Source organism: Harmonia axyridis, chromosome 2 (assembly GCF_914767665.1).
Source record: "Harmonia axyridis chromosome 2, icHarAxyr1.1, whole genome shotgun sequence".
Classification (NCBI taxonomy): domain Eukaryota; kingdom Metazoa; phylum Arthropoda; class Insecta; order Coleoptera; family Coccinellidae; genus Harmonia; species Harmonia axyridis.
In genome coordinates, this window is record NC_059502.1 from 56,554,258 (window position 1) to 56,580,047 (window position 25,790).

The following is a 25,790-nucleotide window of genomic DNA, read 5'->3' on the forward strand; positions in this document are numbered from 1 at the left end:
TAACAAAATATTGTCATTCGTATAAGTACACAAAATGGGTGTTTGGACAATCATGAGGTTTTATTCGCCAAAACAAATACATTTTCTGTACTAGTGAAAGAAATAAATATTTCCAAATAAGTCACTCATTTTCCACTTTAGGAAGAAAGGTGATATGAGATTTGTTGTTGAGAATGTTATTACGAATTGAAATGCATGAAAAAATATAGGGTGTTCCATTGGAAAAAAAATCATTTTATAAAATATTATGCGACTATCAATTTTTTTTTGTTATCGGCGTCGAGAAGGCCACTAAAAAGGCTACCAATTTGCCCATTCAACCGTAACATCAATAATAACGGAGTTGGCAATGGTACCAACTTAATTTGGAACACCCTGTAATTGGTTTTCGTTATCTGAATATCGCGTTGTATAAGTCCGATCGGGTTCCACTATGAAGGCGTTAGAAATATGAGATTTCGTACCACAAAAACTTTTCTAACAGTTTTGCGATTAATTGACTCAGTTTAGTCAGTTTAGTTAGAGCGCGCGTCAAAGATGGACACGATCAAAGAGAAAATACGCTATTCATAACAGTTTTTCTTCGATTAAGGCGAAAATGCAAGCCAGGCGGCTGAAAATGTAAATAGTTTTTTACGGTCCTGATACTGTAATTTTTGTTTCGTCGATTCCGTTCCGATAAATTCGATGTCAAACACGCACTGGAAGGCCAATTTTCGAAAACGTCGATGAAATCATGGACATTATCGGGTGCGTCCATCATGTACGCACTATTTCGATTGGCCGAGAGCTACAGATTGCACAAAAAACCGTTTGAAATCATTTGCATATTACTATATGAGTTAACGCAAAAAAAACCTCATGGAGAGAAATTCCACTTATGAATAGGTGCTGAATTGCAACAAAACCGACACATTCTTGAAGCGGTTTGTGACTGGTAATGAAAAGAGGAACACTTAACGACAACGTCAAGCAGAAACGGTCGTGGTCGAAACGCGATGAGCCGGCGGAAACTGTGGCAAGCTAGGATTGACGGCCAGGAAGGTTTGGCTCTGTGTTTGGTAGAATTGGCAGAATTATCTACTATGCGCTAGTCCCCTACGGCACAGGTGTTAACTCTGAACTGTACTGTCAACAACTGATTCGTCTGAAACCAATCGCTCAGAAGCGCCTAGCTTTGGGCAATAGGAGAGGAATTATGTTCAATTGGGACAACGCCAGGCCACACACATAGCCAGAAGCTCCGAGTGCTTGATTGGGAGGTTCTTATGCATCCACCTTATAGTCCGGAACTGGCACCAAGTGATTACCATCTATTCCAGTCCATAGCGAACAATTTGCTGGTGAAAATTCGCTCCATGTGAAAATCGACTGTCTCAATTTTTTGCCAATTAGGACGATGATTTCTATGAGAGAGGCTCAATGATATTACCTTCAAAAATACAACAAGTTATCGAACAAAACGGCGCATATTTTAACTAAATCGGATCATTCTAACTATGTATTGTAATTAAAGCCTTGTTTTTCATGTTGATAGCTTTACCTGAACCATATTAAATCCAAGAAGGATATCAAACAAGGAAATTATTTCAGCGAACAACAGATCCAATCGAATTGAAATTCTGCGTTTACATAAGGTATTCCTAATTTGGAGGTGCAATGGAAAATGAAAGATTTCTTGGATCATTTTAAGAGAAAAAAGTCTTTTAGATGAGAGATACAGGGTGTTTCTTGTGATGAATATGCCTCTTTATTGAATGTTTATCAATCTTCGCTACATACATATATGTGGGTAAATAAGTTGCAAAAGCTTATAACTTACTTTATTCATCACATCTTACTATATTTCAAATGATTTGGATTTTCCTGAGGATTACTAGAGAATTGTTTGACATTTTTTCATCGAGATGGATAGCAAATACGACAAAACTACAAGAAACTAAAAAATGGTAGTACGGGACCAAAGTTTCTTTCTACAACCCATGGTCCACATAAAAAGTTCTGAAGTAAAGAAGCGGGCACTGTTTCAGAAAAAATATCACCCTATAGATTCTGTATTATTCCCATATAATAGAGAACACTGATAAAAAGATGTTATCAGTTAAACGGAGGTTATCTGGCTATTGAAGAACCTTCACTGGCTCACTAAAAACTTGCATACTCCTGAGACTTCATACTTATATAAAAAAGCAAAGACTGAGTACAACCAATTATTAAGACACTCTAAATTGAATTATAATAAAAAAATTATACTTAATTCCGATAACGTTTGCAAAACAGTTTGGAAATTAGTAAACAACGAATTAAACATCAAAGTTAAATCTCAGAAAAAGATTACACTACGGGTCGATGGGGAACTCATCTCCTGTCCCCAGAAGGTTTCGGAGGCTTTTGCCGAATATTTTACTGAAGTGAATGTTGTCTCTATACTTAAACATTTTGGCGTTTTCTTGTCTGGTTCATGCACCTTGCAGACTTCCCTAAACTGTAATTTCTTCTTCTTTCCTGCTACTGCCGAGGAAGTTTCATCCACCATTTGCTGTCTGAAGAGTAGTAGTAGCGCAGGTCCTGATATGATATCTGCCAGGGCCCTGAAATTCATTTCTCCTTTAATATCTGAACCCCTGGCTGCTCTGCTGAATGAATCAGTGTCCTCTGGTCACTTCCCAACTATCCTCAAATTGGCGAGGATTATACCAGTCCATAAAAGGGGTGACGCACAAGATATAACAAACTATCGACCTATCTCCATCCTTAGCCAATTGTCAAAAATCTTAGAGAAAGTCATATATAATCGCATGTACAATTATTTGACAAAGTATTCCATACTATCGAGTCAACAACATGGCTTCAGGCATGGCAGGTCGACACAATCGGCCGGTTGTGAATTTTTCGAGTATGTTTACAGCTGCCTGGATGGCGGTGACTACGTGGCAGGTATTTTTTTTGATCTGTCGAAGGCATTCGACACGCTGCAACATGACTTCATTTTGAATAAGATGTATCAGATGGGATTCAGGGGCGTGTTTCTTGATTGGGTCAAGAGTTTTCTATCTGATCGAAAAGTTTATGTGAGATTGAATGACGGTTCATCTGACGAATACACCAACAACATGGGTGTCGCTCAGGGATCTGTACTGGGCCCGCTTCTGTTCTTATTATTTATTAATGATCTGCCTGCATACGTTGTAGCCCATACTCTCATAATGTTCGCTGATGATACTTCTATCGCTATTGGAGCGGAAAGTTTGCAGGAATTGAAGTCGCTGTGCGAAACGATAGTACAGTATTTCATTGATTGGTGCCACAGAAACGCACTTATTCTCAATATGACGAAGTCGGTAATAGTTAGGTTTCGGAATCAAGATAACCCGAGTGTCGAACCCTTCATTATAAAACACAAACAGGAAGAATTGAGGGCGACCGACGACGTGAAATTTCTGGGCTTATATGTGGACGGAAACCTTAGGTCGCATCTCCACATTGATCATGTTTGTGGGAGGCTGAACAGTGCTTACTATGCCTTATTGCGTCTCAGGAGTTGTCTTCCTGTCGAGGAGCTACTCACTATTTATTACAGCATGGTTTACAGTCATCTAAATTACAACGTGGTTCTTTGGGGCTCCTCGACAGTGTCAAGTCGAGTTTTCATTTCTCAGAAGCGTATCGTACGACTTATTTTCGGACTTCGGCCATGCGATTCATGTCGTCCGATTTTCGGTCAATTTGGTATGCTTCCCTTCCCATGTATTTACATTCTTAATTGCCTCAATTATATCCACCTTAACATCAGTAAATACAAGAGATGCTCTGACTTTCATGGGTATGAGACACGCCATACCGATACCATAGCCTTCCCCAAACATCGTACAGCTAAATATGAGTCCTCACCGAGCTTTGTGGGCATTAAATTGTACAACCGTTTGCCTAGTAGGTTGAAATCAATGAATGGAAGGTCTTTCAAGCGAGAAGTAAAGTTGCTATTGATTAAAGGATGCTACTATAGTGTTGGAGAGTTCCTTAGGGACTCCATTCGTTGAATCTGTTTTTTTTTTGTTTTTTTTCTCTCTATGAAATTGTATACTATTTTTATATGACTTATCCTATACATTTGTTTAATGTCAGGAAGGATCAATAAAGTTTATTATTATTATTATTATTATTGTTCGTTATGACTCACATATGTTCCGATATACCAGGTGTCTTCCTTTATTTGTAGAAACGAGAATGACTACCTTACTGCATTATAAATGTCGCAAGTTATTTGTCTACTTTATCAGAACAATGTTAATATTTACATTTACTTGCATCGAATCAAAATCTAACAAAGATAGATGTTTTTAGATGTTTTAGGATAATTTCCCGCTATTTGTTCACAACTTTTCTCATATACCGAGTGACATTACAAATGAAATAAGTAAATATTTCTTCAACTCAGGTTTTTGGTGACGAAATTAATATATTTTGAATTCAAAACACGCTATGGTAACAATGATGAGGCAAAATCTTATATGATCATGAATAGTTCCATAAAAATTTTCGCAGTGCCTTTTTATGCGCAAAAGTCAAATCCAGGAACCTCAATATATTGCACAATACTAGTACAAATTTTATGAAATTTGGTAACGGTTTACAGTTTGCTACATTAATAATTTCATAGAAATTTCAGTTCTTTGGAATTAATGTACGATGCACATGTAGTATATGCAGGTGAGCACTCTAAATTAGTTGGCAAAACTTATCAAAATAAAATCAACAAATCAGATAATAGAGTGGAAACAACTGTTTTATAAATGAACTCAAGAATAGAATGATCAGGTTGTTCAAAAGTCCAAGACAGGGAAAAGGTGTGTGATGATCTTATTGAAATTGCAAACATTTTCAATCAATTTTTTGTTAATGCTCCTAAGACTAGTTAGAATAACCCCAAATGATCCATTTGCTCTTTTCATGCGGTTTTCCTCCCAAAGCAGATTGAAAATTAATAACATCTCACCCTTATATAAGAATTACGATAAGGAAGACGTGTACTATTATCGTTCCATATCTTTGACATCTCTGTATTCTGTAAGATCTTCGATTACTGTTTCCTGGATCAAGTGATAAGGTTTCTGAATATTCATAAAATAAATGATATACAGTTTAGTTTTCGTAGCAGGTAGAATACCAATGATACAATAAATGGATTTCTTGATTATGTCGTGGAACATTTGGATTTCCCTACAGACATTTTTGTTGTGATAGGCGTTCAACTGCGTTGATCATAGTTTACTTTTTGGAAAATTTGAAAATATCGGTATTCGTAGTGGTTCTTTGATTGGGATTATGGATTTCCTCAATAACAAGAAACAGTTTGTTTGCCTTAACCAAGTTTGTTCAGACTATTTGTCACGGATTGGTGTGCCTCATGGCTCTGTTTTTGGTTCTGTACTTTTCATCAACGATATATTTCATCTTTTTTTTAATTGTTTCTATGTATATGCAGGTGACGTATCAGCAATCATTAGAACTGGAGCTAACTTTAATCTCGAGGGAAATTTAAAGTATTTTGAGGAAGCCTACAACTGGTTCTGTGACAACTATTTGCATATAAATTTGGACAGACTGGGATACCTAGTATTTCATAATTATATAATGAAAATATAGATATAAATATTAATTTTCAAGGTGCTCAACTGAAGAAGGTAAAAACGGAGAAATGTGTTTTTTATTAAAAAAAATGAAAAGAGTCTTGACATTGTAGCTTCTAGGGTAGGTGTGTTCTAGACTTAGGAATGGCGTAATGTTTTGATATGTTACTGATACTGGAGTTGATATGGGCTAGTTTTATTGTTAAGTAGGTACTCCTTTTTGAAAAATTCCGACAATCACAATTATGGTACCAAAAAATGCTCGAATTTAGTTAAACCTACCCATAGAATCGGTAAGCAAATACCATTCTTTCTTGGAAAAAAAATTCTCAACAACCTTCACGAGGATTTAAATTATTCATGTAATATAAAGGTTTTCAAGGATAAATTAAAACAGTTTTTACTAGAAAGATTTTACTGAAGGTTGAAAAAACATTTTTTTCAACTGATTTATATATAGTATTTCTTTTGATTTTTTTCTTTAATGATGTAGGTGCTCATTCGTGTGGAAATATTCTCGTTGTGTTTGCGAGAGTTGAAATAAAACCTGCTGTGGAGTGCTAATATTCTAGAAGCGATCGAATGGCAGAATATTTAGCTCTCCTTACAAAATGCATTGAAAAGAAAGATGTCAAAATTATCTTCAAATGGGGCACTCTGATGAGGGTTGAATTGTTGCAGTCATCTTCAGCCGGAATACAATTTGAAATCAAAATATTATTCAACTGTAGCTATCAGCATCAATTCGACTGCCTATCCTTCATGCAATTTTCAAGAGATACGAACGACTGGTAATCACTACGCGAAATATCAGGGAAGGAGGTGGGAAGCAATTTCCTTATATTTATTGAAAAAGATTGTTTCAAAACGAATACTGCTGTTTCTTTATCTATGATGCTGAGACCAATATACGCCTCATAAATAATTTGATCCATTTCCAGAAACCATAATGAATAAAACTTTTTAGCTCTGTCGGGACTAAAGTCACAACTTTTTTTTTATCAATATATCTATCTAATCAGTTTTGGAAGTCTATTATTTGGAATCACATTAGCGAAGTCAATCGTAGTTTTTCATTTTTTCCATGTATGGTTGTGCTATTGTTGGAACATTTATTGATTCAGCCGTGGTTAGATATTCGTTTTTCCAGGTAGGCTTGTGTCAGTCTTAGACATTTTGTATAGAAATAAGATTTGTCGTTAATATTATTCGATAGGAATAAGTATAAGCATTACATTAGTACCTATAACATTTTTTAGTATACCTAGTATAATATTAATTTAGTAATACAAGGTTTTCCAATGAGAAGTTGAATAACTCGCTATCTCGGCATTTGTCACTTTTGAAGCTGTCAGCTTGTGACAATTGACAAGTAAAAACTACGCCATTGCTAAAAATGGAACGATATAAAGGGTGTTTTTTTTAGAGCTATAGAACTTTAAATTGCAATAAAACAACGATGGATTATTTGATTGACATGAATTTTATTTATCCGCAAAATTATCTTATGACATTACATTTTAAATATGATTTCTGGCATATGACCGCCACGGCTGGCTCGGATGTAGTCCAATCTGGACGTCCAATTTTCGATGACTTTTTCCAACATTTGTGGCAGTATATCGGCAATAACACGGCGAATGTTGTCTTCCAAATGGTCAAGGGTTTGTGGCTTATCCGCATAGACCAATGACTTTACATAGCCCCACAGAAAGTAGTCTAGCGGTGTTAAATCACAAGATCTTGGAGGCCAATTCACAGGCCCAAACCTTAAATTAGGCGGTCACCAAACATGTCTTTCAATAAATCGATTGTGGCACGAGCTGTGTGACATGTTGCGCCGTCTTGTTGGAACCACAGCTCCTGGACATCATGGTTGTTCAATTCAGGAATGAAAAAGTTAGTAATCATGGCTCTATACCGATCACCATTGACTGTAACGTTCTGGCCATCATCGTTTTTGGAGAAGTATGGACCAATGAGTGGATGTAACGGTGTTTCGACATACACTTGAGGATTAGCTTCACTCCAAATGCGGCAGTTTTTTTGTTGACGTAGCCATTCAACCAGAAGTGCGCTCCATCGCTAAACGAAATTCGCTTATGAAAATCGGGAACAACGGCACATTATTTTCGAAATGAAATTGCACTATTTGCAAACGTTTTTCAGGCGTGAATCTATTCGTGGTGAATTGCCAAACCAAACTGAGAATAAATCACTTGACAGCTGTTAAATCGGTAGCCATCTTGAACAGTAATGCCAACTTAAAGTTATATACCTCGAAAAAAACACCCTTTATAAAGATTATGGTGCAATAAGGACCTTTTTTCTCCAAATCCAATAGTAAATCACCCACATTTATCTGTTCTTCAATTTACATACTCTTTACGACAAAATAAAGATCCATTATAAATTTTCAATATGAAAATGAAACCTTTTATTGGAAAACGAGAGAACGCTTTGAGCACGTTAAAAGTTGAAATTCTCGGGATTTTGATATTGTGCATGGTTAAACTAGAACTTATCGGCAAATTGTAATAAGACCGAAAATTATATATCTACTTTGATGTGCTGACTTCTCAGTAATCACATTCTCTGTCATCAGAAATGTCAGATTTTAATTAGTGAAATCGGTCATGCAGATAAAGAGCAATATTACCTCTCATCTGATACCATAAGCTTATCTTAAATCCTTAACTTGCGTTCGATATCAACAGGAAAAGAAGGTAATCCCTCATTTCCTTTCTAATGACTGTGAACAAATTTTAACGATAAAAATAGGTGATAATCAACATCTACCTAGTGAGATCTTACGTGTCTACACCAAGAAAATTGTTTTACAACATTTCAACATTCCTCCAACTTTAGAACGAGGTAACGAAACCTATTGTCTATTCGAAAGTGTTGCTATTGTTTTCAGTTGTAACTGAGATATATTGTATATGTACACCTTATCCGAGACATTGAAACTGCAGTATAGAGGTAATAATCTGACATTAAAATCTCCTGAAAACAATTTAATCACCATTGAACTGGATTATGTTCTTCGTTCATGTCCAAAGTTGAGAAATACGTATGAATATATTGAGTTAATGATCGCTGAATTAATATAGGTATAATTAGTGGATAGGTGAGCATAAATGGATAATGAAGTAGAGAAAAAAAGACCTCGAATTAACTCTTGTAGCAGTTTAATGTCCTTCATTTTCGTTCATAGAATACATTAGGCTAATCAAAATGGTTGAGATGGATTATATGGAAAACTAAAGAACCTCTCTTACTACTATTATTATTATTATCAGACGTTGACCTCCAGAAATTTCACTTTCGTTCGATGACACAACTTATTTCGTGAATATGAAAAACTGGTAATCTTCACAAATTTAATTAATAGACTCCCATTATTACGTTCGCATAAATTTGGTGCCGGAAATCTAACAATAGATTTTAACTACACTCAAGTGCAAAAAAAAACGCAACAAGTTGATATTTTGTGAAATTTGAAGTCTCATAGTTTGCTTAATTTTAGCTCAATTTTCAAATTTCTTCCAGTAAACTGTAGATAAAATTATGAACATCAACTTGCATATTCAATATTTTGTTGAATGCTAATTGATTAGTCACTATATGTATAGGGTTCATCACAATTTTGTTGTTAAGTCCTAATTTTGAAACATCCTGTGGGATAATTTCGTGGTAAACTGTATTTCAAATTATCAATTTTCATCGAGAACCATTCATTGATATTAATAATTTTATGTACAGGGTGGGCAAATAAACGGGGTAAACGGCTATATCTCAGGATCCACTGATCGTAGAGACTTGCGGTAAAATTTTTTATGACTAAAGTGTACAAGAGAACACACTGGAAATCATTTTGAAGTTCATACCTCTACCGCTAGGGAGCGTAATAGCTATCGTCGAGTAGAAAAATGAATTTTACTCGAAAATGTTTCATATGAAGTTGAAGAAAAAATATCATCACTGTAATCCTTGTACAATTCTCCATCTTTATGAATTGTCACTTTCGATTTTACGACATCAAATAAGGGTAGGTGAAAGGGAGAAATCTGACTGATTGAAGTGCCTGTAACTTCAATTTGGCTCAACATTTTTGAGAAAATTAGATCTCGTCTGAAAGATAATATATTCTTGATTGAGGACAAAATATACTCATGATGAATTTGTTTTTGCTGCTTTCGATAGGGGGCGCTAAGTCATAAGTTCATTGTTTTTTCATTTTACGTCGAAATTTCAAATGTAATGATAGGACTTTCTCAACAGAAACAGAAATTCCATCAAATTTGCATGAAAAAACCTGCAGGTCGCAAAGCTATAGTTTCAGGCCTTCTGAAGTTATGGCCGAAAGGAGATATTTTTCAAGTGCTCAATATTAGATCTAGATTTAATTGAAGAGGTTTCGTTTCACTGCCATCTAATGGTCTAGGTATTGTGCCCCCAGCAGAGCTATTCTCTCCATAACGTGATCTACAGCTCGCCTTCCAGTTCCAGAGTTCTGATGAACTCCAATATCTGGGATGGCTTCAAGGAGGCTAATTTCTCACTTCTATAAGTTTCATGTCCAAGGCAGGTTTTGCGTTGGCTAGCGATGGCGAGGCATTCCGTCACCAGGTGATCCGGAGTTTCTTCCTCCTTCACAAAGAATCTGCACTCGTCATTTTCTGTTACCCATTCTCATAAGGTGTTTCCTCCTATGAGGTATTATTCTAAGGCCTGTGAGGAATCCAGTGAGGAGGTGTAGCATATTTTTACTAGGGTCCAGATACTTCTTGGATCTCTTTCTTCTAGGTACATTTCTCTTCGCCACAGAAAGGTTCCGGGCCGATGAAAGGAGTTTGTGCTTTTTTTCTGGCTAGTGTGTTGGCCTCTTCGAGCTCAAGATAAAAGAACTATGAGAATTCAAATTCTACTAAATAACAACTCGTTATTTTTTTCTGCACCTGGGTGTATTATTTTCAATGTACCGATTTCAAAAACACCAGATTTAGTTTTTGATATACAGGTCAATTGATGCTAATTCTGATACAAGCAAATCAATGATTAACGGCAAATATAGAAATTAGAATCTAATTAGCGAAAGCTATATGGGTTATCCATTTTGTGTTCCAAAAGTAAACGTAAATTCAGAAGATCGATCAAATTTTTATTTCAATATGCCCCTGGACCTTGCTATTATGTGTGGCATGCAACGTCATTTAAATCTCCTCCGCATGATCTCTTACAAGACTCAATCTTTGTGAGGTAATTTTCAATGATTCGCCAGCACATTTCGTGTAATACTCGTAACTCATCAACAACTTAAGGGATGATCGTCAATATTCTGGGGACTATCCCTCATAAACGCGATCCTTCGTATAACCTCACAAAAAATCCAAAGGCGATAAATCATCAGATCTTGGTGGCCATCCTGGGAATTATTCTTCCAATAAAACCAAAATGACTCGTGTAGTGTGGCTGGTTGCACATCTTGCTGAAACCACATCTTTCAATTCCAGGTTTGAAAAAAATTGTAAGAATTTCTGGCAAATGTCGCACTTTCTCTACAGAAATGTTCTCAAACGATATGGTTCGATTCACTGATGTTGAATCCATGGTCAGATAGTTATCCGATAATGTGAAATATAGTACCAATAAAAAATTATCGGCAAAATCGAACGCATGTTGAACAATCACGTATAATGGAATGATAATTAAGTCTTCAAGCTGAATGGCAGGTAGTTTATTTTATTATGAATTCAAATTCAATGAATGAATCGATAATGTTTCTCAAACATCAACTTCTTAGTCTCAGTATTGCCTACGAAAATTAATATAGGAATGAATGGATGAAGATACAACATTTCTTTTATTTTTCCAATACCTTAATATACAGGATTGGAAATAAAGGGTGTTTTTTTCAGAGCTATAGAACTTTAAATTGCAATAAAACAACGATGGATTATTCGATTGACATGAATTTTATTTATCCGCAAGATAAATATGATTTCTGGCATATGACGGCCACGGCTGTCTCGGATGTAGTCCAATCTAGACGTCCAATTTTCGATGACTTTTTCCAACATTTGTGGCCGTATATCGGCAATAACACGGCGAATGTTGTCTTCCAAATGGTCAAGCAAGGGTTTGTGGCTTATCCGCATAGACCAATGACTTTACATAGCCCCACAGAAAATAGTCTAGCGGTGTTAAATCACAAGATCTTGTAGGCCAATTCACAGGTAATCGATTGTGGCACGAGCTGTGTGACATGTTGCGCCGTCTTGTTGGAATCACAGCTCCTGGACATCATGGTTGTTCAATTCAGGAATGAAAAAGTTAGTAATCATGGCTCTATACCGATTACCATTGACTGTAACGTTCTGGCCATGATCGTTTTTGAAGAAGTACGGACCAATGATTCCACCAGCCCATAAAGCGCACCAAACAGTCAGTTTTTCTGGATGTAACGGTGTTTCGACATACACTTGAGGATTAGCTTTACTCCAAATGCGGCAGTTTTGTTTGTTGACGTAGCCATTCAACCAGAAGTGCGCTCCATCGCTAAGCAAAATAAAATGGACGTAGTGCGCGATACGTATTCCGCACAGAACCATTATTTTCGAAATAAAATTGCTCTATTTGCAAGCGTTGTTCAGGCGTGAGTCTATTCATGATGAAATTTCAAACCAAACTGGGAATAAATCACTTGACAGCTGTTAAATCGGTCGCCATCTTGAACAGTAATGCCAACTTAAAGTTAGATACCTCGAAAAAAACACCCTATATATGTATATAGGTACTAACTGACATAGAAACTGCAACACCCCAGTGGCGTACGCAAGGGGGGATAAGGGGGATATATCCCCCTCCCCGGAACGAATATCCATTATAAGTCACAACGCTCAATAATTTAATTGTGTGAAAATTTAATCAACGAATTCATCCACCAGCGTTTATATCAAAAGGCTTGATCTGATCTGACCGTCGTCGGCATTATCATTATTTATTTACGGGCTGAAAATTCTAAATTGATAATAAAAATGAACAAACGGGTAAAAATTAATGAGATTCTAAAGTAAAAGTTCCGAACCTACTGTAATTGAAAATCAATCTCAAGAAGTGTAAGTAAATTCAAAGGACATCGGAAACGAATATTCAATTTTTTTTTTAACCACCCCCCCCCCCCCTAAGGCTTATGTCTGGGTACGCCACTGGAACACCCAGAAGGAGCTGTTTAAATTTAATTTTTTTTTTGGTAAAACATAGATAGTAAAGAGTAAATGATTGAGATTTGGAGAACAATTTTTTTTAATAAATTTGTTAATAATGTGTTTGTCCACCGCGATTATCTATACACTCCCCAACACGTCTCGGCATAGATGCAATATTATGGTCTATTTCTTCTTGAGGGATACTATCCCAAGCTACCTGTACTTCATATCTCAGAGCCGCCAAAGACCGCGAAGTCTAGGGTAAATTTCCAAGACTTCTACCCATGATGTCCCAAACATGCTCTATGGGCAAAAAATGGGGGGATCTGGTAGGCCATAGTAAAAGATTCACATGGGTCGCTTCGAAAAAGTTTAAACTAACTCTGACAACATGAGGTCGGGCATTACATACTTTTTGTTTATATTTTTAACTCCGGAAATGTGTAATGCATTCTTTGGATAAGGAAAGAGTGGGCTCTACTTGATAAAATGTTGAATCATTGAGTCTTTTTGGATAATGTATAAATGCATATTTATATACTAGAGAATTCAGCAGACATTGTCCTATCAGAAAATACCTTCTCTATTGTCAAAGTCATGAAAAATTAGCTATCCTGACATTCCTGACGTCTATTGTCAGATAATATTATGCGACCGGGCTCTGTCTTGTTGGTGTGATGAATTATCTCGTAAAATCATTCTTTATGAAATGGTAAAACGTTAAACTTCCTCTGCTTTCTTTTTAGGTTCATCAATTTCCCTTCGTAATCGATCGAACAAAAAATTGTTAACCCCACCCGAAATTTTCACAAATTACGTTTTGTAATGTGGGTATAGAATCCGAAAATAGAAGAAGAAAAATTCATCCGTCTGTTATCCAGTGTTTTGCATAAAATTTGGTATAGAAATCGATTTAATTCTATATTCATATATCAAGATATATATTTTGTTTTAAATATCAGTTTGAATTATTATGTTGTAAGAATTAGGAAAGCTTAATTTTATTTTCATTCACATTAGTTTCATTTGGATCCATATATCAATTACTTGATGTAACAAATTATTCACTAGATTTAATGAGATTCATTTATGACATAATGAATTAATTCTTAAAGATATTCTCAATTTCAATTTATGTATATAGATACTTAAATATTTGAAAGCGATAAAATTGCAAAAGCATTATATCTAAATTCATGCACAACCAATGTTTTTCACATGATTTAATTTTTGCTTTTTCAGTCTTGTGGATATTCTATGAGATAATAGGAAATTATAAACCATAAAGTAATGTATGTTCTATCTTATGGAACACCCTATTTATGAATTTTCAGATTGTATGTATTGAATGAACCCAAGTTTATTCGAAGTTTCATATGCTTGAAACTTAAAACCGTTTTTGAGATATTTCGATTTTCCATAAATAGGAGGATATTTGGAAAAACCTAATGATTTCGAAATGAATTAATTTATTTAAATGAGATTTTGACAGTAAACTCTAGAAAAATGGAGGTAAGTAATGATTTTTTGATGATAATTAAAAACTCTATTAGGTGTTCAAAATGAGACAATTCATTGATGACTCATAAAACGTTACTTAATATCGGGTTATTCCAAATAATGGCACTGTGTCTTTTATTTTATTATTAGGTAGCAATTTTATTATCTTATTCTCTACCAAATACCTATGGGGTGTGTAGTTTCGAATGAGCCCAATATTGACTTTTTGAATAATTCATCTATGAAACGTCTCATTTTGAACACTCAGTAAAGTTTTCAATGATTATCAGAAAGTCAGTACATACTTACGTACCACCGACCTTCTCGTCGTATTTACTTTCAAAATCTGCTTTAAATAAACCCATTCATTTCGAAGCTAGTAGGCTTTTCAATTTATGAAATAACTCAAAAACGGTTAGTATCGAGCAAGTGAAACTTCAAACAAACTTGAGTTCATTTATTCCATGTAATTTGAGAATTCAGTAAAAAAAAGTTGTTGTATAAAAAGAAGCATATGCCTTTTTTTTGGTATACGCTTATATTTCAAACAATTTGACAATGTAGCTCCAATGTGGGAGCCTATGATACTGGGTCGAAAAACTCAAAAATTTCAGCGCTTAACCGTAATAGAGCGTCGCGTCAATGGTGGAACACCCTGTATACCTGTATTAAGATATAAAGTCTTCAAGGTTGTAATAAGCGCATGAGTTAAAAAATGCTCGAAACCTACTGAACCCTAGTCAATTCTGTTCTCGATTTTTTTTCTTCTATTGCTAATATTTTGTAAAATTTTATACAAAAAAAAAAGGTGGGCATCAATTATGTATAAAATTTTTTGTATTGAGGGAAAAAATCTGCTATTTTTCACGATAGTCCAATATTTTGCTTATTCAACTTGTGATGGAGCCAAAAATAACTATAATGAATCACCGAAGAAGCGAGACATCATTTCAATATTCAACAATTGCATTATTTTAACGAACACAACCTAAGTTAATTATTTACATTTGTTCTGGAGTTTCGATTGTATGATTAACCTTCAAGCTATGGGAAGAAACTAGTAATTTTCAATAATTTAATTTTAATTCAAGTTCACCGAAGAGCTGTATAATTTCGGAAGAAGTCCATAAAACCTTTTCTGATCGTTGGTGTAATGAACTGGCCTGTTCTTGGGTGTTAATGTTTAAATAGGAACTTATTAGAAGAGCGGCTTTCTAATAGTTCCAGCCAGTATAGTTATGTTGAAATTAACTCAGTTTCTCTTTTACGAAAGAACCTTTCGTGCGTCCGGCTTATGCACTAGGATAAGTCTTATATTCGATCTTTTTCTAGGAGGTGTTTCACTGAATGAGACCAAGTATTATTAGATAACAAAGTTTAATAATATTGAAATAATTCATGAGAAAAAAAAAATACAATCAATAAAATTCGCACATCACTAGCCTATGACAAAAAATAAGAAAAAAATTATAACCTTCGACAATCTTGGACTATTTTGGTAAATTTTTTTATGAGGAGACAAATCATCAACCAATATTTATAAAATTAAATTAAATGTCCTTACCCTGGATATCACAATCACTGTTCAAATAAATCTTTCAACAAATTCCCTATCTGTAACTTTCCTGACAACCGTTCCCGCAAACCGACTTGAACTTTATTCAACTAAGAATCGAACTTGAACTCCGAAACCAAATTCCCCTTTTGGTCCCACCTTCCAACCGAACCCCGAACTTTTACTCTCTACCCTCGAACTTCTAACTTTTACTCTCTACCCTCGAGCTTCTAACTGACTACCGAATTGAAAACTGTTGTTTTTATCGTTGAATAATCGTCACCCTCCTTCTACCAAATTTTTCTAAGCGTCTATCTTTTTTTTTCTTTCGCCCAATCAGAGTGATTGTCCTTATGTACCTAGATTATTGGTTCCACCCCATGTTATGTACTATTGACATGGGGTTGTTCCGTTGGTACCGCCTAAATTGGAAACCATTTTGTTGGACGCGGGTGGTCCCCTCCGAATAGAACAGATTTTTATGTTCGGAGTTTTGGGCGATTTAAACCTCCCTAGAGTTTTTTTTTACGACTACATTTTTATTGCCTTTGACATCCTGTACTAATCGTGTGAAATTGGAACCTACTTGTTGTATCGTGGGATATCAACAGTGCCAACTACCCTGGGGTGTTTATCTTAAGCCAGGATGAAGGATTTAATGCCTAATAAAATGTGAGGGGTGACAACGACTTCGTTTGCGTTCACTCTACTGGGATAGAACCGGGAATTTGTTGAATATCCTTTCAATGAGCCCGTACTCATTGTGAATTATTATTCACATTCATTACATTACTTTCCCCTTTGAAAAAGTTTTGACATCGGTTGTCATAACTTTTCCCTTACTACCATCAATAATCCAAAATTTATCATCCCTCGAACACATGCATATATCCAATAAGTGTATACCTATAATAATGCAATAGCAATCAAGCATTCTCCAACATATATAAAAAAAAGGTGAATCAACATATCTGAAATTTATCCCTCAAAAAAAAATCTCTTATCACTAAGGTGGTATGTTCTTTTCCCTTACTACATATCGAATTCAAAAATCTTCAACAACAAAATCAAAAATCTACAACCTAAAATTAAAGACAAGATTTATCGATCATTCTTGTAAAATTCTTTCCTTGATCACTTCACTGTGTCGAACATGGAGTTGTGTGAGTTCACTGTCGGAATTTTACTACATTTTCTCGGCGCATACTGATGTCGTCACGCCAGCTCCAAGTGTTTTCTCCAGGACCCAAACTTTGCTTCAGGAATAACCTCCAAGGATAGGTAAGGGACATAGTGTCACTTGTCCTTAATGTAACGCAATAATTCGTGAAATTCGCACCATCATTACAAATATTGTCTGTATTTCGCGATTCACTTCTTGAGCGTAAGACTTGTAGTCTGCTCCTTCATACATTAGGGTGTAGTTAAAGTACGATGAAATGTTGTTCTAGTTCGATGGTTTTGCTCGGTGTCAATCTTGACGATTGTCTTGGCATCTTGATGTCTTCTTCAGTATTCGTCGTGTATATATTGGTCGGATTTGTACGAAGTTACGGTTTGTGTAAACTTCTTCTGCATCCTCAGTTTTTCGCTGACTTTCTTCTCTTCATCTCACTAATGAACAACTGAACAACTTCTTCCATAGCCTCTAACTTAACCCTTTCGCCTGGTTCCTCAACACAACTGTCTATACTTCTCAGGTGTTTAACTCAAACTGTAGTTCATTGTCGCTTGGACACATCGGAAAATGACGTTAATTAATTGTAATCTTCCGCACATATACTATTCGCGGTAGACACACACCTTTGGGAGGAAGGTTATTCCCTTAACTACGATTTGGTCCTTCTTCAAGACGGTTGATTTCTTCTTCCTCGAACTCCCTATATAAATTACAACAGGGCACAAGAAACCTCTCAACAAGGTTCGTTGAAATATACAATAATCAAATTAAAATGAAATACACAAAACATTACACATCCAATAGAACATTCCACCCATTGCTACTAAACAATAAAACATTGTGCTCACTTTTGAACTGCAGGCGAGGGATGTCCTTCAGCGATCACAATGTTTTTTTTTTCCTTTTTCCAAGAAAAATGGTAAATCTTTAATATCAATTGAATTCTTCAAAATATCCGAAACCCAGAAGGGGTACCTTAATCAGGTTGTCGCTCTCTGAGTCAGCGAGTCCCTGGAATCTACGAAAAGGCAGGAACCGATTCACATCTCCTGAAGGTCATATCTATCTCTAAGATTTTCCCCACGTTACCCATCGCGAAGTTATCCTATCTTACTCTATCAAACTAAATTAATCCTAACTTAAACTTAACCCAAAAAAAACTACAATAAAACGAAAAAATTCTCACGGTATCTGAGGCTGTCTTTCGCCGTTAGTAGTAGCCCCATCGATCTGGTGGGCGTCTTACTCTATTTGAACATCGTCGAACAGGAATTTCAACTACTTCTACCGATTCTTCTTCGCTTTCCCCCTGATCCTCATACTGGTTTGTCCAAGTGGGGATCAAAAACGGGGGGAATTTTTCTATTTCTTTCCGTTCTTCATCTGAATCCGTATCTAGGTCCGTATATCCCGATCCCACGCGTTTTTCTAGTTTTTCCTTCATTTCATTACCTCGTGCAGTGTACGTTTTCAATCTATTTACATGAACAACTTGTTCCTCTCTTCCTCCGCATTTTCTTACTCTACACGTCACGGGACCAATTATTTCGGTTAACCTATACGGCCCACCCCAGTTTTTCAATGACTTGTAAGACAACCCCTTTTTCGTGCTCATTTTCCTCAAATAAACTAAATCTCCCACATTGAACTGAGGGTCTACTACATTTTTATTAAACCTTATAACCCGTGCGGATTTTGCAACCCCTGTATTTTCGTACATTCGGTCGTAAACTTCACTTTTCAATGTTTCACCGAATAAGTTGTTGGTTTCCGAATTGCCCTTCAATTCTGCCGGTATTAATGCTTCCGAACAAACCGGAATGACAACCCCTGTTTCTGAAGTGATATCATTTTTCCGCTTTTTCTTTGCCTTCACGACTGAATCAACTGGCCCGAGCTCAAAGTCTCTCAACTTTTCATATTTCCTCACTTTTCTGAAAGTCGATCCCTGTTTCTCGAAATCCGTTATATTCTCCTGTGTAATACCGCAAACCCTTACTTCTCTCATTTTCGAATTTTCGAGGTCTCTATACTGCGTCTCCACCTCAAGTTCCCTAACCTCATTTGATTTTGTCAAAATATCGTCATTTATTTTTTCGGCCGCTTGCGCGCTCCTCTTCTCAATGCGAGGTTCACTCTCCTGGATTTCCGTTATTTCATTTTTCGGTATTTCTTCCGACTTATTTTGATCAAGGTAAACTCTCCTGATATTTCCGATCTTTAACTCTTTATTCCCTTGACAATGATGATTATTATGATATTGGGTTTCTCTCCAATTTTTCGTTGGACATTCTCTCGACCAGTGTCCTGTCCGTTTGCAGGAAAAACATACTACCTGATTTATTCGTTCCGATCTCCCAAAAGTCCGACATTCCCTCGCGAAATGGCCCGGTTTGCCACAAGAATAACAGCCTTTTTCGACGTTTTGTTGAACGTTCCTCCAATTTGCCCAAGTACTTCTACATTCCTTTGCCGAATGACCTACTTCTCCGCAAAATTGACATATTACTCCGAAATTAACTGTCGATATATTTCTTGTAGATAATCTTCCTTGCAACATTTTATGAGACGTTTCTTGCAATCTTACAAGTTCCTCCGCTTTTTCCAAATCTAAATTTTCTTCGCGTAATAAAAACATACCGACTTCCCTCATAACGTCTTTACGTAAGCCAATTTTGAATTGATTCAAAATGAAGTCCCTATTTTTCTTTCTTATACCCGATTCCTCATCCTTCGTTGCTCCGGCCAAATCTTCACTTAACAGTTCCGTCCCTATAGTTCGCAATCTAGTGCAAAAAGATGACACGTCTTCGTCCTGTCTCTGAAAACAATTATTCAAATTCCATTGATTTTCCCAAGGCAACCTAACTGAAGTGAATTTCTGAAGAAATCTAACTTTCAATTCCGCATATGATAAAAAATTCAACGTGATATCGGATTTAAAAAAATTATACGCGTCCCCTACGAGTTTCAATTTAAGCAGTGTCAACGTCTCATTTTCACTCCACCCGTCTAATTTTGACCTAAGCTCAAATATTTCGAAATATCTGGTTGAGTCCTTGCCTGAAAAATCATCTAAAGTTGTTGCGATCATTCCTAAAGGGTATCTAAATGGAATTTGCGATAAACTACTTGTATTCGCCGTAGAGTTAGTGCTAACCGTCGGGAACATTGTAAGTGTTTTCTGAGCTAACCTGTATAAACAAACAAAATTATTTTCTTAGTACAAAATTTCTAGTAGAATAATAAGGAATAAAATTTCTACTCAAATTTTCTCATAAAAAAAATTATATCAATGCATACAACAAATTCATGTACACCGATCTCGTAATCCTCTTACTGCTCCTCGCCAAACAATATTTCCTTAAATAAATCTGAACTATTAATCACTTGGGAATCAAATTTCCCCTGGAAATAAATCTGTATTATTAATTAACTCAAAAAAAAATACCAAACGTGAGTCCTCAGAGTTTTTTTCAGAAGAAGATCAAAATAGATCGCACCGCTGTCACCATTGTAATGAACTGGCCTGTTCTTGGGTGTTAATGTTTAAATAGGAACTTATTAGAAGAGCGGCTTTCTAATAGTTCCAGCCAGTATAGTTATGTTGAAATTAACTCAGTTTCTCTTTTACGAAAGAACCTTTCGTGCGTCCGGCTTATGCACTAGGATAAGTCTTATATTCGATCTTTTTCTAGGAGGTGTTTCACTGAATGAGACCAAGTATTATTAGATAACAAAGTTTAATAATATTGAAATAATTCATGAGAAAAAAAAAATACAATCAATAAAATTCGCACATCACTAGCCTATGACAAAAAATAAGAAAAAAATTATAACCTTCGACAATCTTGGACTATTTTGGTAAATTTTTTTATGAGGAGACAAATCATCAACCAATATTTATAAAATTAAATTAAATGTCCTTACCCTGGATATCACAATCACTGTTCAAATAAATCTTTCAACAAATTCCCTATCTGTAACTTTCCTGACAACCGTTCCCGCAAACCGACTTGAACTTTATTCAACTAAGAATCGAACTTGAACTCCGAAACCAAATTCCCCTTTTGGTCCCACCTTCCAACCGAACCCCGAACTTTTACTCTCTACCCTCGAACTTCTAACTTTTACTCTCTACCCTCGAGCTTCTAACTGACTACCGAATTGAAAACTGTTGTTTTTATCGTTGAATAATCGTCACCCTCCTTCTACCAAATTTTTCTAAGCGTCTATCTTTTTTTTTCTTTCGCCCAATCAGAGTGATTGTCCTTATGTACCTAGATTATTGGTTCCACCCCATGTTATGTACTATTGACATGGGGTTGTTCCGTTGGTACCGCCTAAATTGGAAACCATTTTGTTGGACGCGGGTGGTCCCCTCCGAATAGAACAGATTTTTATGTTCGGAGTTTTGGGCGATTTAAACCTCCCTAGAGTTTTTTTTTACGACTACATTTTTATTGCCTTTGACATCCTGTACTAATCGTGTGAAATTGGAACCTACTTGTTGTATCGTGGGATATCAACAGTGCCAACTACCCTGGGGTGTTTATCTTAAGCCAGGATGAAGGATTTAATGCCTAATAAAATGTGAGGGGTGACAACGACTTCGTTTGCGTTCACTCTACTGGGATAGAACCGGGAATTTGTTGAATATCCTTTCAATGAGCCCGTACTCATTGTGAATTATTATTCACATTCATTACATTGGTATGGAAAATATGAGGATCCTCATTATTTCATATATTATGTATTGTGTTGGAGGTAAATTTATTAAGACGTTTTTTCAATTCAAAATTCTTGAATTTCATTACATATAGAGTTGGAATACAACTTTTACAATTGAATGATTATAAAATAGGGAGAGGTTTCATTTTGATATGAAAAACCAGTTCTTTTTTTTTGAGAAACCAATGGATGTTTATTTAATTCTGAATAGCAAGGTATGCTATTAACGATGGAAAACTATATCAGACACAAATTGCCGCTACGGCTACGGTTGCAGCACCATTTCCTTTCCATAATTTTTTCCATGACCAATTCACACATTTTCCGATAGAAGAACAATTGATTACTGAATACCAAATTTGGACGCGAAAGAAGTGAAACATTCCAATTTCTCAGATTACGTTACTATTCGTTCGTTTCTATTCGAGTTACAGAATAGGGCCCAACATCTCAAATTTTTCCTCCAGTTTCACTATTGCTGTTAGAGAAAGTGCTTCACGAATTGAAGGGAATTTTAAAAATTTTAATGCGTTGTTGAAGCGTGTATCATCCATTTTTAGTAATGGCGTAGTTTTACTTTTCAAATGTAAAAAGATGACATCTTCAAAAGTGGCAGGTGCCCATTCAAAATGAAACCGTCTATACCGTTTCAGCGATCAGTTCAAAAATTAGTTTGACATTAGAGACTATCGATTTATGAGGTTTTCACTTTCATTCACATTCATTTAAAACAGTTCGTCATTGCGGAAAGTATTTGGTTCACTCATCCTGAAAAGTGTTGGAATATGAAAAACGCTGAGGAGGGAGGAGTAGTTAAACTTTGGCAGAAAGTCACGTGGTATAAACATCTCTTGATGGAAAACCCTTTATAACAATTATTGATCAATTAATATTAGGAAAATGAGTCTATGAGAAGATTAATGCGTTTTATCAATAGTTGATTGTCCAAATTCCATTAAGAATTAATATTCTGGTGACAATAGATTCTATCGAGTAAAAACTATGAGTGTAGATGTATCGGGTGTCCCAAATTCGTTATCTTCTGAGAGGTTCTCAGAATGCCTTTGAGCTAGAAAAAAAATGAATTCTCAGGCTGGATTTTTGAAAGAATTAATTTGGTGACATCGTAACCTCACAAATTCAACATTTTTCAAGCTATAAGGGGAAATTGGAAAATGGCGTGAAATGAAAACTTTTTATAACTTCTTTTCTACTAGTGCTATGAACATGAAACAAACCATTCTACAGTCACTTTTTTCAGTAGAATTCATTGGTGTAATTATTTATTTTCTATTGCCATTTGTTTTGAAGTTATAATACAAACATGTATTTTTTTAAATGTCAACCATAACAATTTCTATAACAATTAAAGTCGCTTTTTTTCCCTTTTATAAAATATGAAACGCGATGTATCAATTTCTTATCAAATTATAAAAATAATCCAAATTTTCAGTTTGAATTTATGAATTTGTGGTTTTCACCAAATTAATTCTCTCAAAAATCGAGCTCGAAAATGTGCCATTCATTCATTTTTTTCTAGCTCAAAGAAATTCTGAGATCATCTAAGTAGACAACAAATTTGGGGCACCCGATGCAATAAAATAGCAATTCAAAGATCGACGCAAATTGCGGCAAATTTTCATATTGATCGAATTGCTAGAACCAAAAAAAAAAATTAAGCAAAATATCGAAAGAGGATAGTAAAGCTCTGGTGTGAAGTTAGGAACTTCTGAGCGCTATTTCATTCATCCATTCATGCGCTAACTGCCCTCTTGGAAACCACATAACTGTATTAAAAAACTCTCGACACCAGATCCGTGCTTTCCTCATTTTTTTATATTGAATTTTTAAAAATGTACTCATTTTATTCATTTATTTTTGTAATTGATGATTTATTTAGTAATGAACATATATTTATTCATTTTATATAGATACCTACCTAATTTTTTTCGATATTGCTATTTATAATTTTTTGCATATGATTGCGGGTTGAGGATCTTATAGCCATAAAAAGATCTCAGTTTTCAGTTTGAAAACAAGAAAAAAAAATTTATAAATTATAAACACGTGGGAATTTAAATAAACGAATTATTCGGCTTTTCGAGCAAGTGAATAAAATTGATTTTCGAAATAATAAGACTTCAGAAAGCAGATCATACGTTCTCAAGTTACAGGGCGTTTCTGAAGAATGACCGTTTCAAATATTTCGCTATATCTTGGTTTCTGTTCGAGATATTTGAAAAATTCTAAAACGTTTTTTCCAGTAATTTTTATGTTTTATATCTTACTCATAACAGATCATAGAAATTGATTATCGTTTCAGAGGTATGGAGGAAAAATAGTGTTTCTTAATTGGGACACCTTATATTTTGCAACTCAGTTTTTGTCGAAAAACATTTCTCGTTATCGGTTTTTCAAAAATGTCATCCGTTTCAAAGATATTAAGTTTTTCCACTCAATTTTTTTTATGGGACACCCTCTATATGGATATTCTCCATTTATTTCAAGATTTGATTGATTTTGTATCCATTATTGTATAACTGTAATCAAGTCATATATAGTATGTCCCATTTGAAAAACATCAACTGATCCTTTGCTAAAAGAACAATTAATTTCTAATTAAATGGGACACCCTACATATGATTTTAATTAATTGTAATTATACAATGGACACAAAATGAATTTAAACTCTAAATAAACGAAAAATGTTTATAAATAAAGTGTCCATAAAAAAATCGAAAAACTCAATATCTTTGAAACGGATGACATTTTTGAATAACCGATGATGCTTTTCGATAAATGTGCGCCCAAAAAACTGCTTTGAAAAACATAGGGAGTCCCAATTAATGAACACCATTTTTTCTCTATATCTCTGAGCCAGCATTCAATTTCTATGATCTGTTATGAGATAAACCATAGAAATAACTGAAAAAAACGTTTCAGAATTTTTCGAATATCCAAAAAAGAAACCAAGATATAGCGAATTATTTGAAACGGTTATTTTTCAGAATGAATCAAGATATATATGATCTGCTTGCTGTTATCTTATTATTTTGAAAAAAATGATCGGGGGTTCTTGAAGATTTTTTGTCCAAGTGTCCAAGTTCTCGAGATGATCTCAGTGAGCATTGAATTTGGGAAACCCTGTAGCTCCGTTATGGGGTAAAATATGGAATACCTATATGGTTTTCAGATGTTTCCTGAAAATTGTATAAATAATGAACATCTAATGCATTTAAAAGATGATGACTAACACTTCATTTTAATTCTCCGCATGGGATTTGCAAAACCCCTCTTCAATAATTATCTTTGAATGAAAAAATTGGAAATCACACGACCTACACAAACGCCTATGATTTATTGGGAAAGGGATATTAATGAGCATTGAAATGTTGATTGCTAAACAAGTAAATAATAAATAGCAAAGGTATCTTACTGGAAGTCCATCGCTCTCCTTAGGATTATCCTCTTTTTCCCATTTCTCCCTCATTTTCACAAGCTACTATCGATTTTATCCCGATCGACGAAGATCCTCGTATCTTATCAGTGACCGAAGTCATTCACAACAAAAATGCAGTATCATACAATACTCTGGAACCAGCATAATTTTATCAGTTTCGCACAGAAAACAATCGCGAAACAATAAACACACGTTGATCGAACGTACATCGAAAAAGAAATGGGAAATCAACACGCACAGTTGATGTTCGCGATAGCTTTAAAGGACGCACAACTTCATTTCGTACGATGACAACCTTCCACGGTCCAATGGAAATCAAAACTGTCTACCATATCAGGCGAACTGAACTCCCCTGCCTTGCATATATCGTGAAAGTAGTGTGTTGTTCACATAGCACTAGGTACCTTTACTTTTAAATATTTAAATTATTTGCGTGCAACTACTATTACTTGCCGATCGTAAATAAGCGAATCACTTTTTCTAAGGAGTTTTGTTCGGTTGAGAGGTGGAGGTTCGCTAGAAA

General features: G+C 35.2%; 1 protein-coding gene across 1 annotated transcript in view; it reads right to left on the minus strand.

Annotated features, from left to right (window-relative positions):
- LOC123672001 (sodium-dependent nutrient amino acid transporter 1-like) overlaps positions 1-25,790 on the minus strand; it is an 80,744-nt gene extending 54,954 nt beyond the window's left edge. Inside the window, exon 1 of the mRNA XM_045605940.1 lies at positions 25,244-25,790. Within this exon, the coding sequence (XP_045461896.1) occupies positions 25,244-25,297 (54 nt within the window). The 5' untranslated portion in view covers positions 25,298-25,790. The remainder of the gene's footprint in view (positions 1-25,243) is intronic.